At 35.3% G+C, this 19,714-nt stretch overlaps 1 protein-coding gene across 2 annotated transcripts in view; it reads right to left on the minus strand.

Annotated features, from left to right (window-relative positions):
* Positions 1 to 1,580: 1,580 nt before the first annotated feature.
* Positions 1,581 to 19,714, minus strand: part of KBTBD3 (kelch repeat and BTB domain containing 3) — a 37,137-nt gene continuing 19,003 nt past the window's right edge. For both annotated transcript variants that reach the window (XM_014785206.2, XM_087433644.1), the window contains 2 exons: positions 11,161 to 11,405; positions 1,581 to 6,999 (listed from right to left, as the gene is read on the minus strand). In XM_014785206.2, coding sequence (XP_014640692.1) covers positions 5,397 to 6,999; positions 11,161 to 11,381 — 1,824 coding nt within the window. In that variant the 5' untranslated portion in view covers positions 11,382 to 11,405 and the 3' untranslated portion in view covers positions 1,581 to 5,396. The remainder of the gene's footprint in view (positions 7,000 to 11,160; positions 11,406 to 19,714) is intronic.

The raw sequence follows: 19,714 nt of genomic DNA on the forward strand, positions 1-19,714 counted from the left end.
ATATGCAGGCACTGTGCTAATTGCTAGGTCCAGAAATGATGAAGATATGTCCCTATTCCTAAGAGCTTCCAATTACATGAGGAAGACAGACATGTAAAGGAATATTTACACCACAATGTGATACTCAGAGAACTGCACTCTTAGTTATTCCAGCAACCTTGTTACCCTTGGAACCAATAGCATAATTTGTTGAGCTAGTTAGACAGTTGGGAATGTTTTCAAAGTTAATGAAATGAATAAAGCTACTTGACTCATAGAGCTATTTGATAATGGCCTTGTTTTATAAAATATCATGCTTTATCCAACTGGACTAACAGCACAGATGAATCTCCACATTTACATTGTTATTACCATAAGGCTGGTCTGTATTGATTTGTGAGCAAATTGTCTTCACATTAACCACCAAGGATGTGACTGCTTTGGTTTCTATTTTTTGCATACTTTCTGGGGTCTTTTTTAGAAGTGTTTTCAAAATCCTGAAAACCATATGCAATGACAAATGATTGAAAAATTTATTAAAATTTGGCTTTAAATTCCTCTTCCAGAAAATATGAGTTTGTGATTATGTTGATGGGGGGTAGGAGGAGAGAGACACAGCAAGGCTGTAGCCCAAATTGGATTTATAAGAGCTAGAGAGCTGGTTAAGGGAGCGAGATGCCTGAATTATCCAGTACACTGGAATCGCCAGCGAGGCAAGACCCATGTGTGAAATCGAGATTCTGCAATGCCGGTCCGGCTCAGACCACCGAAAAGGCGGCAGAGCTAGGATAGATTCTCTGAGGCAACTGTAAAGGACAAGGAATGTAACCCCTATTGTGGCAGGTTTTAAAATGCTGAGCATTTGAATAAGAAGGAAAATAAAGCCTTGATTTTAGAGGAATGAGACACATATTACTGTTTCAAACACTTGTGGGGACAACTTAAGATCAAAGGCTGGAAGTTATTCCAGGGAGGCAGAGTTGCTTTCAATGTTAGGAAGAAATTTCTAATAGAACTGTTCAAAAATGGAGGCAGTGAGCTCTTTACCCCTGAAAGCACTGAATTAGAAAGTGAAAAAAAAAAATCATCTGTCAAGGGTGTTTTAGAATTTAAAGGGGTTTTCTATACCAGGTTGGAAGCTATATTCGATTCTAAGGTTATTTTCAAGTTTGAATATGAGTTTATGATTTAGAAGAGTTATCTTTTGATAAGTATGTAATAGTATCATCCTGTGATTAAATTTCCTATTTAGATATTAAATTTGATTAAGCATCATAGTGTCATCAAATATAATTTATTTATAAACATCTAAGTTATTAAGATTCTGTATAAAGATATTCTTTCAAATCACATAATCTTTAACTAGAATCACTACATTTAGCCATATAGCCTGATCTGCAGCAAAATCAACAATTCAGGAAAAAATTTTAGGTACTGCTCTTTCAGTTTCTATTTACTATAAAACAAATGTGCACCTATGGTAGACAGAAGAAAAAAATCTCTATTAGTAGCTCACTATAAATGTCAGCACCATTTACAGACTTTTTCCTGAGTAATTAAAAAAAAAAAAGAACAAATTTTCTTCAATAAGAATGCTCCTAAAAATGATGTAGTTTTAAAACTCAAGTCCTATTGAAATCTTGAGTATACAGAACCATTGAAATCAAGTTACCCAGAATGCCTAAAATGCTAAATAAATTGGAGAAGGAAGCAATTAGTCCTATGTCAGAAAACAATTAAGATGCAAATGTGTAAACACAATGTAGAAATCTTTGGTTGTCCACTCCTGTGTAGGAATTTATTGGGCTAATCATATGCTACACTGCGCAGTCTTTGATAACTAGCCTTATTCTCAAGTATGGCTTTATAAAGTGGAGTAAAGTTGTTTCTTACATTGAACAGAAATCTGCTTCCCTACAAATTCCAGCTTTTGTTTTTAGGTTGCCCTCCAGAGCTGTCCATTGGAAGACATTTTTGAGTCTTACACATTCAATTCTAAATATAAGAGGAGAAGAGTTTCCAAACATTGGACCCAATTGAACTGAGAATGATGATCTAAAAGTAACACTATGTATTCAACAATGTATTTAATTATTACATTATAATCGCTGCTTCCAATTCTCAAAATGTAAACAGATGTTTCCCTTTATAGTTGACTGATTTTCAAATCATGTACCTTGAGCCAGGTACACTGAACACGTATGCAATTGCTCTTCTTAGTATCTGGGAAAAATGAAATCATGTTGCAGCATGTAGTTGCTCTCAAATAATATTCTAGCTTCCAAGGGTAGTATGTAACGAATACTGCTGTGATAAAGACCTCTTTCCCTCCCCATACCAGAGTTGAGTGTTATGGGAATGTAGATAATTTTGATTAGGCAAATATTCTTCATACTGCTTAGTTGCATAGGCAATAGATGAACAAGAGTGCTCCACGTTTTAAATAAAGTTTGAAGATCACTCTAGAATGCCCATTAACTGGAATTGATCTCATATAAATGTTGAATTTAATCTTTTTTATATTTAATAGTGCTATATACTTATCAATTTCAAAAGACATTAAATATAATTTTTTGCGTGAATAATCCAAGTGTAGTGGAGCAAGACAAATGATAAAGGATTTAGAAATGTTAAAAAGAATTTTCCACATGAATGACAGCAATCTGGATAATGAGCAGAATTATTTTATCTCTTACACTGCAGTATTAGCTGAAGGATGATAATGAAAGGAAAGTAGACTTTTAAAGAAAAAAAAAAGACTAAGAGAAGAGGCCATAGATAAAGGGATGTTATTTCCTCCCCTAATCTTACAGATAGGGAAAATAGCTCCTTTTGGGGGTAGTGAGAATAGACTTGAGAGATCACTGAGATTTGCATGTCAGAGATCCAGAACTGAGGGTGAGGCCAGAATGATACATATGGTTCTTGGATTGTGAAGCCACAGTGATCGGAGCAATCAGAACAATATAAACAGTTTAGTCACTGACCATGTGCGTATGTGGCTGGGTTCCTTGAAGACACATACCATTTGAACACACATACCATTTGAACACACATAACATTTTTTGATAAGGCAGACACATCAAATGAAAGTTCTAACTTTACAAGATGCAAAATGAAAGAGGACAAGATCAATTATTAATGGAGCCAAGCCCAGCACAGATTGCTACAGTGCCCAGGAAAGAGAACAGTAAATAAAGGAAGAGTTTGGGGCTTTATGATTAGACAGAGTACTTTTCTTGCAGTTGTAATTGATAAAGAGCACTCAGGTGCAGATGTAAAGAGACGGCAATAAGTGAAAATGATTAACAAGTAACCTGCAGCAATTGTAGAAACTAAGGCAGAAAACCTTGTGCATTAGAAAGCGTATTGAATCAAATGCAGGGGGAGCCACCTAGGCCTTGATAACAAGGATATTTCTAGAAACATAAATCAATGGCCAATGACAAGAATGGTGGAAATAAAGATGATTTGATAATGAAACAAGATCAGGAAGGGATTCCATTTTGTTTTAGTTTCTTCTTTCTAGAAGAGATTAACAATTCCTAGAGTTAGTGATTAAAACAGTACTTATTTTAAACATACTTTAATTATTTATATATGCTTAAATTAACCGTTCAGTAAATCCACATATAGGTCACCCACTGTGTTATGGTCTTTCTCAAATAATTTGTTTTCAAAGCCACACACACACACAAAAGCCTCTATTGAATTTTCTTTTTTTCTTACACACACACACACACACAGAGGAAAAGGCAGAGGCAACTAAAGTAGGTAGGGAGGAAGGCCACCAGGTCTACAGAATACTTTTTATGTAACTGTCATCTGATTAGGGACAGTCCCTGATTTTGGAATTGCATGATAATGTAGTCTATTATCCTATTGTATTTTGAAAAATATATTTGAAACATATGATTGCATAAATTTATATGGTAAAATAAAAGGACCTTCATTTAAGTATATTTCCATACTTACAGGAACACACCTCTAAAAAATATGTACAGTTAGAACAGATTAATATTTGCAGAGTGTGGGAAACTACACTTGATTCTAGAGAAATCCAATCTATACATTACCTGAGATGTAAAGCAGGGGTCTTAAAACCTAAAATGCTTATATCTTTTAAACCAATTAAAGAAACATACCCTCTTGCAAGGCAGAATCATCCTGAGAACAAGGATAATTGATACTCTTCCACTGTTTGGGTTAAAGATGATTAAACATTTAAACAAATGCAGGTTGTGAATACTACTATGTATACCAAAAGCCCAATCATTTTTTTGAATTTAGAAAATAATTCACTATGAATAATTTACTGAAGTAGTAAACCAACACACAGTGCTTTACAGTTGGTATATATCATCACAGAAAACTGACATGGTACTAATTTAAACCCTGAAATTTCTTATTGTAACTCAAATTTGGACATTTAAGAGGTTAGGAAATGCAACAATAATGATCTGCTTATCTAGAGGTCAGATTTTCTACATCCTCAATTATGTTGGAACCTGCCAATGATAACAGAAAAAGGATTTTAGGACTATCATCACAGAATCCAAGAACATCATTCAATGGGTTACATGTTAAGATAAACTCAGATCAGGTGTTAACATAGAACTACTAATTTAATCAAGAATGTTAATTTACTGAGCTTGAGTTAGAAAATAAAAATATGATACTGCTAGAAATTCAAACCAAACAACACTGAGAACTAATGGAATCAGCAATTTCAGAAGCATTTCAGTAACTGCCGATGGCATTATGGCATTATAACATGGTACATTATGTTGTTAATGAAGAGTAAAAATAGTTAATCCATGTTTACTGTACAATTTAAAAGGCTGGGGAAATACATTGCATTTTAGAAAAACTTCTGACCAAAAAAACAGTGAAAGAAAAAGAAGGCTTAAAAGAAGCTAACCAATGATCAGAAAGAATAGAAGCTCAACAACACTTATACCTGTAGTAACAAGGTAGGATTCTCACCTCTTTCTAATTTACTTTTCACTTCATATAATATAGTGTAAATAATTCATTTTTATTACCTAAAGAGATCTCTCCCATCTAAATAGTATAAATCTGTGAACTTTGTTTTCATTAGCCTTTCATGGATATAGTACTTTAAAAATCAAAACATCAAAGCCTATGGGTTTTATTTACATATGAAAATACTAAATATTCTGGATCTCCAAGATTAAATTATATTCAATATAATTTTTGGTAAAACGTATTTTGTATTTTAAGTTTCTGGGAAGTGCTAATTCATATACAGTGTACATTCATAGTAATTCTCTAATAGAAGGAACGTTTTATTTTATTAAGATGTGAAGACCTTTTTATCAACTATTAAGGTTGACATATTTCCTGTAGGTTTCTAGAACTGGAATAGCGTTAGAATGTCTAAGCACACACTAGTTTTAGAAATGATTAGAAAACCATGGGTCCCTGTATTTGTTAAACTGAATCACCTGGCAGTAAAATTCAGTTAAGGCTCTTGGCATGGGTGCAACTTCTTCCCACTCAGACCTGCTGCTGTGGTAGACCTGCACTTCATCTGTGATTTCATCTGGTGCATAATCACCACCTAATATATAAATTTTATCTTCAATTCCAACTGCACCTGCATTAAAGCCTGCACATTCAAAAGATCCTTCACCCTTCCAAACACAAGTATCTGGACAAAAACTATAAACCTTATAGGTGGAAAGGTCACATATATACAGTGTGCAGTTTACTGGGACAGCTTTAATTAGCGTTGCATGAAAAAACTGCCCAAACTCTGCTACTAGTTCAGACCACTGATCAGTCGTAGCATTATATTTAAAAAAGCAATCAAGTGATGGGTTAAAGGCATCTGTAATCTCTACTTCTGATCCAAGGACATAAATTACATTTTGGCATGCACTTGCTTCAGGATAGTATATGCCTCTGGGTAATGGGCTAACAGATATCCATTCTTTGGAAAGAGGGTTGTAAGATTCAACATCTAAGAGACTTCTAATGTCCTGAGATCCTCTAGTCTTTCCACCTATGACAAATAATCTATTGAGAGCCATAACTGATGTATGCATGGTTCTTGGTGTTTTCATAGTCGATACCAAGAAGAAATCATTTTTGACTGGACAGTAGCACCAGGTTTGATCAGTGGCATCATGATAGGACTCTGCAATATGGAGCCTAACGGTTCTACAACATGTCCCTTTGCAACCACCTGTCAAGAATATTTTCTCTCCATAACTAGACAGACTAGATCCTGGCAAGTCAATCAGGTGTGATTGTGACAGTACCTTCCATGAATCAGTTTTAATATTATAGCAAAATGTATATTGGCTTTCTCCATTTTCCTCAGTTTTATGAACAAATATATATTTTTCAGTTGTGGATGGTCGAGCATCAGGGAAAAGTCCACCAGAACCTTGCACACGCTTAACTGCATCCATGATTATGTCAAAACAGTCTGTGCTTTTGAGTAAACACTCTTCACTGAGCAGACAGTCTTGAAGTGTCTCCTCAGATAACTGATGTAATCTTACTTTTTTAATCAAATGAGGCAGATGCTTTTGCCTTGATTCTAAGTTATGTTTAGTCCAACTAAGGACAACTTTCAGCACGGTTTCTTCTTCAGGAACATTTAATTCATCTGATTCCAGACATTTTTGCAGTACTCCAAAATTCATCTCTAAGAAATCACTGGATTTAAATACTAAATAAAAGTGATGTTGTACAAAGTATAATGCATGATTAAACAAACGAGTAGAGCCATAGCTATCTGATATAGATAATAACTGTAAACAATTGACAAGATTAATACTTTTTATTAAAAAGTCACTGCAGGCCTTGGATAGGAAGGAAACTTGGAGAAACGATGCCAACTGGAAGAACATTTCCACATTATCATCTGTTATCTTTGTTTTTCCAGTATAGGCATAATCAAGAAATGCTTTAACTGCTTTGGAGGACAAATTAGTAATGGTAACACTTCCACCATCTCTTTCTTTCATGTTCACTTCAAACATAGCCCTGCAAAAATAAAGAACACAGAAGAACAAGTAAACAGGAATAGTTTATTCCATAACAATTTCAATATTATCTTAAAGAAGTTTCCTTATCTTATTCCTTCCTATATTTATGAAATATATTTTTAAAGCATCCTAATAAATTATTTTAATATCTAGAATAGTTATACACCATACTATTTATCTGTTAAACATATGTATTACATAACTGCCATGTTGCAAAATATATACATTATAGTTAAGCTACAGTAACTAATCCAAAGAAGACTATAAAAAGATTCAAATTTTATATACTGATTTCATGTTTTTATATATTATTCACAAAATTAGGGTAAAATCTCTCTAATGGCAGAATTTTTTTATTTATGGGTTTCTTAATATTAACTGTGCAGGTACTAACTAAAATTACTTAAAATATATAATGCTTTTGGGTTTAGGATTTAAAAGTCTCTTTCAAACTAATTTTCATTTTAGCAGTAGTGAAACATGAAAGATGGAATACAGTGAGATATCAGATATATCCAATGAATCTGCCTGTGTGAGGAAATCCATCAAATAACGTAAACTTAAATACACATCTAAAAAGACACATTTCATACAGTACTTGAGGAAAAAGGGAATGTGATTTCATAAAACTAAACAACAACAGTGTACCACACTAAGCTAAAGGCTAAAAATAAGTTTTCATAGAAATAGCCACTGAGAGATGAAGATGGGTCCCCAGATTTGAATAATTAGACCAGCTTGAAAGTTCTTCATAATAAGTTCTAATTTATCCCTACATGGTAAAGTTGATAGAATCTAAGGAATTGAGAACTTTTTTGGCTTAGTTTCAGCAAAAATATAAATTATTTGGAAATGCTTGGGCAGGAGACTAAGATGTATTTTACTACTGGTTTTGGTCAGAACAATATTGCTATCCATTCTTATATTAACTTCATATCCAGAGTCATTCATTTTTACGCTTTAAACAAACCCATTATGGTAGTCGTCAATGGAACAGCAAATGGAGATTAAGATTAAAGTAGAAAGAGCTACAATAAAGAACCAAGGAATGCCAGTTGAGCATTCACTAAGACTGAAGATCAACTGGTTTTGGATCTGGTTTAATACTGCTTTGTATCTGTGCAGTATGGTCCAGGATGCCTTTGTGAGCAGTGCCCCTAGGTGCCCAAGTACTCCAGGAGGAAAGCAATTTAATTAGAGTCTACTCTAGAAGATAACTAAAGCTGTTTAAGGAGCAAGGGAACTGTTTAGCAGCGAACTGAATTATATAAGGGCCCTCCAAATACAGAATACCCCTTAGGAAAAGGAAGGATGACACAGTACCTTCCCACTAGGCTACTCAATACTTCTTAATACAAAAACAAATACAGATAGTTACAAAATTATATATATGTCACACATTATGCAGGGTGTTTCAATAATGTATATCAACTTAGAAATATTAACCTGTACTAATAATTATATTAGGTTATTAAGACACCTATAGTCAGTTTAGGGTAATATTAAGAGCATGGCCTCTAGAACCCACTGCCTGTGTGGGTAACTAGCCTCTGCCACTTATTAGCTGTGTGACCTTGGGGAGGTGACTTTATTGTGCTTTAAATTCTTCATCTGCAAACAGGGATATTGGTAGTACCTATTTCACTGAGTTGTGAGAGGAACAAATGAGTTAATTGATGCAAAGCATTAACTGTTATTGTTATTATTTTAAGAAAACAAATGTTTTCTATCAGATTTTATGTGTTTTTAATTTACCATCAGCTTCCACATTATGTTTGAGAAGATACGTGTAAGATCATATTTCTATACTTCATCCTACTCATCTTTAAAGTATCCATTAACATCTCTCTCAGATTTACCATGTTATCATAAAGTGGTTACACAGTATGTGTGATTCCTTTTCAATCTTCTCTCCAATAATTTTACATCTCAATAACAATTTTCACTTTCCAAAAGCATTGTGAAGGGCATTTATCATACATTGTGTACTTTTCTGCTATTTTTATTTTATACTTTTCCTCCCAATACTCCAGTCAGTTTGATCATAGCACTTATATGAATTAGTGGCCTTATCATACAAAAGTGTAAATTATAGAATTTCCATCTACATTTATACATATTTTTATGTGAACTGTGTACTCAGTAAAATACAACATATTATATAGGATCTAGGTCATTATGAAACTGTCATTTGTGTTACTTCAAAACAGGTGGAAACTTTTAAAAATATACTGTTCTAACAGTTATTTAAAAAACTTAAAGCCAATCCATAGAAAGCTAGGAGTAAGCTGAACAAAATACTATGGACAAAAATATGTGCAGATACATTTAATTAATAAATAACTTCAATATGAAGAGTAGAAGACTGCCAATTCAAATGCTTACATGAACGTCTTATTTTTTTAACATGAAAACATTACAGGGAAATCAGGCTGTGTGTTCATACCAGATTATGTCCATTTTTGATTAGATTTGGAAATAATAATAATCGTAATTAACAAAATTAATTGAATGAAGTAGGCACAGTCCTAGCCATTACATATACGTTATTTCATTTAACCGTCATAATGACTCTATGAGTTAGGTTCTATTTTTATCATCTTAATTTTTTACAAATAAGGAAACTGAGGCCTGAAGAGGTTAAGTAACTTGCCTAAGGTCACATGTCTAATAAGTGGTGGAGCTGGGACTTAGATTTAGGGCACATGTATTAAGAGGCCAAGAACTTAACCATTATACTATACAGCTTCCTGCGATGAAGAGGTGACATGAAGGATAAGGGAGCAGAAAAGAGTCACTTGGAAGAAAAGCTGGAGTAGAAGAGAGGTGGGAAGAAACTGGTGTAACCTGATTGTGGCAGAGCATAAGAAGAGTTAGGGCCCCAGTGGAGTTGGAAGAAGAAGAACTTAGGTGACCTGAGAGAAGAAGTGAAAAGAATGGATGAAGACATACAGTCTAGTTAGGCCAACAGCTAGTTCAAGACTGTTGTCACCTCCCTGTCCCCAGTAAACCATGATGCAGCACTGAGCCATTGTTCCCAAATTCAAAGCAAGAACCTTACAGGAACAGTGTTTAGCAAGTAGTAAATATCAATAAAGTTTTGCTGAATGAAGTACAGCCTATAAGATTTACTCTAGAAGGCATTAAGAGTAAGGTCTCATTAGACGTTGGTAGTAAAACAGGAGTTAAACTTAGGATTAAAACCAGTATAAGTCAACTTGAACCTAGGTGTTTCTATGTCTTAAATCTTACTTTATCATTTATTTATTAGAGATTGAAACCCTTTTTACTTCAGATAAAAATTGCTTCCAAAATTGAACATAATGCAAAATACTGCAATTAGGATTTAAGTTTATTGCAGTATGACTAAGAGGGCTGAAGACCAGGATGTCACCAAGACAGGCCTGTGTGTCTGTAGACCAAGAGGCCTCACAGGATGATATGACCTTGATAACAGTTACTACAGTACTAAGGTCAGGCATCTGACCTGTAACCCTGCAGAATCAGAAACCCACTGTCATTGCATAGATTCTTACTGTGTCATGACTAGGACATTCCCTGCAGGATGATCTAAATGGGGAACCAAATTATATTCGGATGGTTGTTCGGAATCAGAACAAGTTTGGTGCTCTCCAGAAAGGCTTCTGGAGATATTTCCCTACTACAGGAATATCTTTGCCAAAGAGAGGAGAAATCTTGAAATGTCTGGGTTAGAGTCCCTCTCCCCCAGATAATCCATGGATACAATACATGACTGAAATTTATTTTCCTCTCAGATTCTTCATTTTCTTTGAACTTTGATTCCATTTTTGATCAACCTGTCCTTTTCTCTTTTCTAAATGATACAGTAAAGGGATCCCCCAAACAGAACTGACCCCAGATCAAAACAATTTTTTTTTTTACCAGAAAATTTCAAGGGACTAATGTTCCATAGGACTCTGGGAAATGCTGCCCTGGGAAGACCTGAGCTTTAAAAAAGGTAGTCTTAAATTTTCATACTCAAAATCATTAGTTACTCTTAGCTTCTTATTAGCTTTTTTTAAGAACTAAAAATTAGTGCTGCATGCTCCTGTGGGGGAAAAATTGAGTACAGTTATAGAAAAATAACATAATTATCCGTATCATAAAATATGAGGCATAGATAGACAAGGAAAAGTACCTGAAAAAGTCACTGCATGCTGCTAACACACAACGATGACATGGGATTATTTCATCTTTCATGATTATTTTGAAATCATAAAAGACATTTTGTTCTCTAAAATTCTGCAGTACACTTAAGACTTTCTGTCCATGATCTTCTGACACAAGGAAGTTGTTTTTCTTCTCAGATGGAATTCCATTACATGAGTTTCGTCGATTGAAATCATATGAATTATCCATAGCCAATTCCACTTGTTCTTAGAACTGGAATGAAAAAAAAATCACTGATGCAGTAGAGTCCTAATGAAATTTTCAGACTCCAACATTTGCCCTCTTATTGTCAATTACACAAAAATGCTCACAAAGAACAATTATAAGATAGTAAACTTTGTTCTAAACATTTGTTTTCATATTTAATAATAAATTCCTTTTAATTTTCATAAGTGTTGAGCTCACTGGGATAAAAAGTATATTATTAAGGGATAATATTCAAGGCTATATAATTGTGTTAGATAGCAAAATTTATAAGTTCTATAAATAGCTTATTTAGGATCTCAGTACATGACCAGTCTTATTGTTACACATAAGAGGTAATATTTATACAGTAGTTATCATTTGGGTATATACCCAACACATCCCTCTCCCCTCTCATCCATTTTCTTCTGGTAGCACAGCAGATGTTAAAATACTGATTTTGAAGCATAGGTATATGCCTTCTGAGGTTAGCCTTTACAAGAGAATTGATTGAAAAAGATCAGAGCGCTAGACTGTATTAACTACTGTAGTTACAGCCTTTAGTAAGGAAGAAAATGGTAAGCATTGATTCAAACTGGTCTATTTGAAAGCAGGAAGGAAAACAGCAGGAAGGAAAAAAGCAGGAAGAAAGGCGTTTTAAACATGAAGTCAGAAATCAAAGATATTTTAAGGTCAGACAATTGTGACTTTCCCAAACTGCAAATTTGGCTCCAAGCATAAAAGTTTGTACCACCAAAAGCAAGAAAGTGGGCAACAGAAAGTAAAAGGAGACTGGGAACTAGAGGAGCCAGAGAAAGAGGGAATCTTGATTCCTTAGCATATTTCTGTTCTGGTTATCTACTGCTTTGCAAATCACTTCAAAACTCAGTGGCTTCAGACAACAATTTATTATTATCTCTCATGGTTCTGTGGGTTTCGCTGGAGCTTCTCACTTGGGGCCTTTCCCATGGCTAGAGTCAGATGACAGCTGTAGCTGAAATCTCAAGACCTGACTGGGTTAGAGGTCCAATATGGTTTCTTCATTCACATTTCTGGTACTTCAAATGGAATAGCTGAACAGATGATGCCCTGTCTCTCTTCATGTTGGCTAGCTTATACTTCCTCATAGCATGGCAGTTTCAGAGTAGTTAGACTTCTTGGCTTGGTTCTCCAAAAAGGAATCTTCTAAGATGACCAGGTAGAAATCAGACACCAGAGAAGTAGTCTGAATGGTCCTACAGCATCAATCAAAGCTCCCTTCTAGGACTGAGACAATCTACTGCTGTGTTGTCCAATACAGTAACCATGAACCATGTTTAGTTATTTAAATTTAAATTACTTAAAATTAAATAAAATTAAAAATTTAGTTCTTTGGTTGCTCTAGCCATATTCTAAGAGGTCAGTAGCCATAGGTAGTGTGATGGTTAATTTTATGTATCAACTAGATTGGGCCATGGGGTGCCCAGACTGGCTAAACATTATTTCTTGGTGTGTCTGTGAGAGTGGTTCTGGATGAGATCAGCATTTGAATTGGTGGACTGGGTAAAGCAGATTGCCCTCTGTAATGTGAGCGGGACTCATCCAACCCGCTGAAGGTCTGAATAGAATAAAAGGCTGAGTAAGAAAGAATTCTTTGTCTCTGCCTGACTGTCTTTGAGTTGGGACATTGGTCTTCTCCTGCCTTTGGACTAGAAGTGGAACTATATCATCAACTCTCCCGGGTTTCCAGCTTGCTGACTGTAGATCGTGAGACTTCTCAGCTTCCATAATCACATAAGCCAACTCCTTATAGTAAATCAACCAATCAATCAATCAATCAATCAATCTCTCTCTCTCTCTCTCCAGTTGGTTCTGTTTCTCTGGAGAACCCAGACAATACGTGTGCCTAGTAGCTATTGTATTGTACAGCACAATTATAGAACATTTCATCATAACATAAAGTTCCATTAGATAGCTGATGTACTGTGTGAAGAACAGTGTGCATGTCCGTGTATGTGTGTGTCTGCATGTGCAGGGAGGAGTAATAGGATGTAATTGGCAGTATTACTGGAAAAATAAGTTACTTGCAGTAGTTTTGTGAGCAGTGTTCTGAGTAGCTGTTAGCAAGGAGATATGTTAAGAATGAGAGCAGATGTCATGCAGGATGAGCAATAATGACAGGCTTAGGGCCAGTTCTGAAGAAAAGGCAGAAAACAATTGTATTAGAGTTCTCTAGAGAAATAGAACCATTGGACCAATGAGGTATATATGTATACTTAGATATTTAGGATATATTATGTAGATGGGAATTCTATATATTATATAAAGAGATTTATTATAAAGAATTGGCTTATACAATTATGGAGGTCTCAAAATCTGCAGTTGGTGAGTTGGATACCCAGAAGAGGCGACGGTGTAGTTCCAGTCTGAAGCCAAAGGCCCGAGAACCAGGACAGCTGATGGTATAAGTTCCAGTCTGAAAGCCAGCAGGCCTGAAACTCAGGAAGAGCTAATTTTTCAATTCAAGTCTGAAAGCAGGAAAGGACTAATGTCTCAGCTCAAACAGTCAGGCACTAGGAGTTCCCTCTTACTCAGCCTTTTTGTTCAATTCAGGTCTACAATTGATTAGATGAGGCACACCCACATTGGGGAGGGAAATCTGCTTTACTCAGTCTACCTCCTCAAATGTTAATCTCATCCAGAAACACCCTCACAGACACACAGAATAATGTTTGACAAATGTCTGGGCACCCTGTGGCCCAGTCAGGTTGACATATTAAATTAATCACCACAACAGTGCAAATCTTTACTTCAGAATGTTCATGACATATTACCTAGGATGGAAAAAGAATATTCCAAGTTAGAGTGGGGTGTAAAGATAATTATATATGGCCAATGTCTCAGCAGTAATTCTTCACCTCACAAGGCATACTTCTCTTAACTCTCTTATAAGATTCTGTTTTTAAAATTATGCATGTTCTTTCCTCCTTTTCTAAAAACTATAAAATATATAGATTTGAAATATTGGCTTGTTTAAAAAATCATATATCTTCACAAGGGTATGATGTAATGTGAAATGGAAGAAAGAGCAGGGCTTTAGAATCAGATAGATTTGAGTTTCAATGCTGGTTCAGTAATTTGCTTGGGATATATCTGAGGCATGTAACTTCTAATCTCTGATTGTCTTTTTCAGCATCTGTAAAATGGGGATAAACTATACCTATCTAGTTGTGTTGTTGCGAATATTAAAAAGAATACATAATTTAGCATATAAAATGTGCTAAGTGAAAGTTAGTACTTATTTTCTATTAGAAATTTAATAAAAAAGGCAAGGAAATCACTGAAATGACATTAATCAAAAAGTTTATAGTTATCAGGAGGTGGGGGGAGAGGCAGAAGCAGCAGCTGTCTAATAATTCCTAGTGCTTAAGAGAAAAGTTGAATACCAGAGCTATCATTGTAAAGTAGTTATATCTGGAGTGTCAGGATCAATGGAAAGAAGAGGGAGAATTGGTGGAGACTTGAGCCAGCCTCTCTTATTGATTCCATGATGATGGAAAGGAATATTTAAAGGGACTAGCCAGAGGTTATTTATACTACACATAAAGGGACACAGATCAGGTAAACAGGCATCTACATTACACAGACAGGCATGAGTTACTGCTGTGCATTTGAGTACTGTTCTGATTTATTGGTTTAAAGGTCCAAAAAGATTTGCTTTGTGATATGGATGTAGGCGCTGAATTTAGATTGTTGTAACTATTACCAAAATTTCCCTCCATACCTTCCCTTTCTCCTCATTGTATTAGCATGCTTAAGTTTTTCCCATCTAAAACAAAAAAAATTTCCTGGAATCAACATGCTCCTCTAGTCCCAATCTCACTGAACTTTATCTTTATTTTTATTTTTTTTATAATTATATTTATTTATTTATTTTTCCCCCAAAGCCCCAGTAGATAGTTGTATGTCATAGTTGCATGTCCTTCTAGTTGCTGTATGTGGGACGCGGCCTCAGCATGGCTGGAGAAGCAGTGCGTCAGTGCGCGCCCGGGTTCCAAACCCGGGCCGCCAGCAGCGGAGCGCGCGTTCTTAACCGCTAAGCCATGAGGCCGGCCCCTGAACTTTAAAATAAATAAATAAATAATACAAATTGTGTCCATTATTCCTTTTTTTTTTTTTTTTGGTGAAGAAGATTAGCCCTGAGATAACATTTGTTGCCATTCCTCCTCTTTTTGCTGAGGAAGATTGGCTCTGGGCTAACATCAATGCCCATGTTCCTCTACTTTATATGGGATGCCACCAAAGCATGGCTTGACAAGCAGTGTGATGGTCTGCACCCAGGATCTGAACCCGAGAACCCTGGCCCCCAAAGTGGAATGAACTTAACCACTATGCCACTGGGCCAGCCCCCATTATTCCCTCTTAAAACCACTGTAATCTGACCTCTCCCCACCTCACCCCTGAATCATCAATGACTTCAGTCCTTACCTTACCTAACTTCTCCTCAGTTTTTGATGATATAGGTAACTACTTCCTACCTGAAATTCTCTTCCCTTGGTTTCCACCACCTCTCCTAATTTTCAACCATTTCTCTCACTGTTCTTTGTGAGTTTTTCCTCAGCTATAGAACTTCCTCACCTTGTGTGTTCCACAAATTGTATTTTCCACTATATTTTCAATTCATCTACAACCAGCACCTGGTATGTAGCAGGTGCTGTATAAAGAATTCTTCAACTAAACTGCTTATCACTTTAGGTTAGTTATCCTTGGTGTTCTATCCTTGGCCCTTTTCTCTACTAATTCTTCTTATTTTCTCTGATTTACTTTTATCAATTTCAATTGCTCTAGTTATCATGTGGATTGAGTCCCCATTTCATACATTTTCCAGCACCCTTTATCTTTGATAGCACTTGTAATTGTTATGATTAACTAAAGTCTATGAATAGAATTTTACTCAAACCAAGTTAAGAAAATAGAAAATTTCAACTTCTCTGCTAAGCCATTCTATATAAGAGTAAACATGGCAGGCTTTAACTTTTAACCACTTTACAAAAATGAATACCTGTGCATAAAGCTCTTGTATTCATTTGATACTTGAAAATTTCTAATTAAGTTGTTTCACTTAAATTACTATTTATACAAATAAAAATTACTATATACACATATCATTGGATTCACTTCTTATCCATGAACTATGGGCTTCAATAATTGACTTAATTCATCACAAGTTCCACATTATTTTTATATATATATTATGCATAAATAATTACGTGTAAATTGTATATACATACACATGTAGTGATATTAACTTAAAAGGTTTGGATTTTTTTAATTGATAGTATGAACATGCATATCTGCCCCATTAGATAAGCTCCATGAGAACAGGAGCCAAATCTTGTTACTCAGTGTTGCATTCCTAGCAGAGTGATCTTTCTAAAATGTAAATCCAATGATATGATGCCTCTCCTACCTAAAATCCTTCTAAATATGCCTCATTAACTCTAGAATGAAACCCAAGCCACCCTGCATGGTATGCAAGACTTTGCATGTGCCAGTCCCTATTCATTACTTCAGCTTTACCTACCTTATCCCCAGTCCTCAACCACCTTTTAGGAATGAAGGGGAAATCAAACATTCTGAGATGAGGGGAAAATGAGAATTTGTCACAAGCAGACTTATTCTAAAAAAGTAGATAAGGAAGTTCTCTTACCAGAAATTTAATAATAAAAGAAGCAATCTTGGACTATTAAGAAGGAAGAAAGAACACACATACAGTTACGCATCGCTTAACGACCAGGACACGTTCTGAGCAGTGTGTCCTTAGGTGATTTTGTCGTTGTGCAAACATCATAGAGTATACTAAAGGGAACAAAATTCGCCACATCAAAATGTGTCTCTTTAACATGAGGATTATTTTAGGCTGATTATTTTTAAGAAACAAAAGCTTCAGAAAGTTTTCTTGTTTTTTCCCCTCTAACTGCCTAAAAGATTTCAGATTAAAAAACCTGTCTCAGGAAGCCAGCTATCACCTTAGCATAAAATGAACTAGATGGTAGTCAGGGAGGAGCCTAGAAAAGGTGTTTGTTGGGCTCCCCTCTGTGTTCTTCTGTTTCTGTGTGGCCAAACTTGTTTTCCAAACGTTTTCTCCTTTTCACCTAACTGTGAATTGCTTGCCTTCCTTGTGAAGTCCCTGACTCTCCCCACCCCCAACCTCTTCTTTTGTCTTTAGCTGAGGATGGTATTTAAGGTGAGGGCTTCAGCTATTTTGGCGAGTTACTCAGTTTTCCTCTATTTGTCCCACGTGTACATGTTATTAAACTTTTGTTTGTTTTTCTCCTGTTAACCTGTCTCATGTCAACTTAATTCTTAGACCAGCCAGAAGAACCTAGAAGGGCAGAGGAAAATTTCTTCCTCCCCTAGGGTAGTTAGACAAACCTAGATGGTGTGGCCTACTACACACTTAGGCTATATGATATTAATCTTATGGGATCACTGTCATACATGCAGTCCGTTGTTGACCAAAATGTCATTATGTGGCACATGACAGTAAATGGAAAGATATTCCATGCTCGCTGGAAGAATTAATATTGTCAAAATGTCTATACTATCTAAAGCAATCTACAGAGTCAATGCAATCCCTATTGAAATTTCAATGGCATTTTCCAAAGAACTAGAACAAATAATCCTAAAATTTCTATGGAACCACCAAAGATCCCGAATAGCCAAATCAATGTTGAGAAAGAAGAACCAAGTTGGAGGTAACATGCTCCCTGATTTCAAACAATACTACAAAGCTACAGTAATCAAAACAGTATGGTATTGGCACAAAAGCAAACACCCGTCAATGGAATAGAACTGAGAGGCCAGAAATAAACCCACACATATATGGACAATTAATTTATGACAAAGGAGCCAAGAACATACAATGGGGAAAGGACAGTCTCGTCAATAAAGGTGCTGGGAAACTGGACAGCCACCTGCAAAAGAATGAAACTAGACCACTACCTTACACCATACACAAAAATAAACTCTAAATGGATTCAAGACTTGAATGTAAGACCTGAAATCATAAAATTCCTAGTAGAAAACACAGGCAGTAAGCTCCTTGACATTGGTCTGAGCCATGTTTTTGTAGATCTGACTCCAAAGGGAAGGGACAGAAAACCGAAATTAAACAAATGGGACTACATCAAACTAAAAAGCTTCTGCACAGCAAAGGAAACCATCGTCAAAACGAAAAGACAACCTACCAAATGAAGAAGATATTTGCAAATCATATATCCTACAAGGGGTTACTTAATATCCAAAATATATAAAGAACTCATACAACTCGACAAAAAAAAAAATCTGATTTAAAAAGGGGCAGAAGATCTGAACAGATATTTTTTCAAGAAGACATAGAGATGGCCAACAGGCACATGAAAAGATGTTCAACATCACTAATTTTTAGGGAAATGCAAATCAAAACCACAATGAGATATCACCTCAAACTTGTTAGAGTGGCTATTATCAAAAAGAAAAGAAATACCAAGCGTTGGAGAGGATGTAGAGAAAAAGAAACCCTCATTTGCTATTGGTGGGAATGTAAATTGGTACAGACATTAATGAAAACAGTATGGAGATTCCTCAAAAACTTTAGTATAAAACTACCATATGATCCAACTATTCCACCTCTGGATATTTACCCGAATAATACAAAAACACTAATTCAAAAAGATATATGCACCTCTATGTTCACTGCAGCATTATTAACAATGGTCAAGATATGGAAACAACCTAAAGTGTCCATCGATGGATGAATTGATAAAGAAGATGTGATATGTATATGTATGTGTGTGTGTGTGTGTGTGTGTGTATATATATATATATACATATATATACACACACACACAATAGAATACTACTCAGCCATAAAAACGAATGAAATCTTGCCATTTGTGACATAGATGGACCCTGAGAGTATTATGCTAAGTGAAATAAGTCAGACAAAGAGAGAGAAATATCATATGATTTCATTCATATGTAGACTCTAAAAAAACAAAACAAATGAACAAACAAAACCAAACCAAACTCATAGATACAGAGAATAGATTGGTGGTTACCAGAAGGGAAGGGGGGCAGGGGGAGAGTGAAATGGGTGAAGGGGATCAATTTTATGGTAATGGATGGTAACTAGACTTTTGGTGGTGATCACTTTGTAGTGTATACAGTTGTTGAATTACAATATTGTATACCTGAAACTTACATAATAATGTACACTAATTTTACGTCAATAAAAAAAGAAATCAAAAGATCAATAATATTTTGTGACGTGAAAATTATGTGAAATTCAAATGGTAATGTCCATAAATAAAGTTTTA

This window comes from Ceratotherium simum, chromosome 7 (genome assembly GCF_057802395.1).
Source record: "Ceratotherium simum simum isolate JZ-2026a chromosome 7, ASM5780239v1, whole genome shotgun sequence".
In the NCBI taxonomy this organism is placed as follows: Eukaryota; Metazoa; Chordata; class Mammalia; order Perissodactyla; family Rhinocerotidae; genus Ceratotherium; species Ceratotherium simum.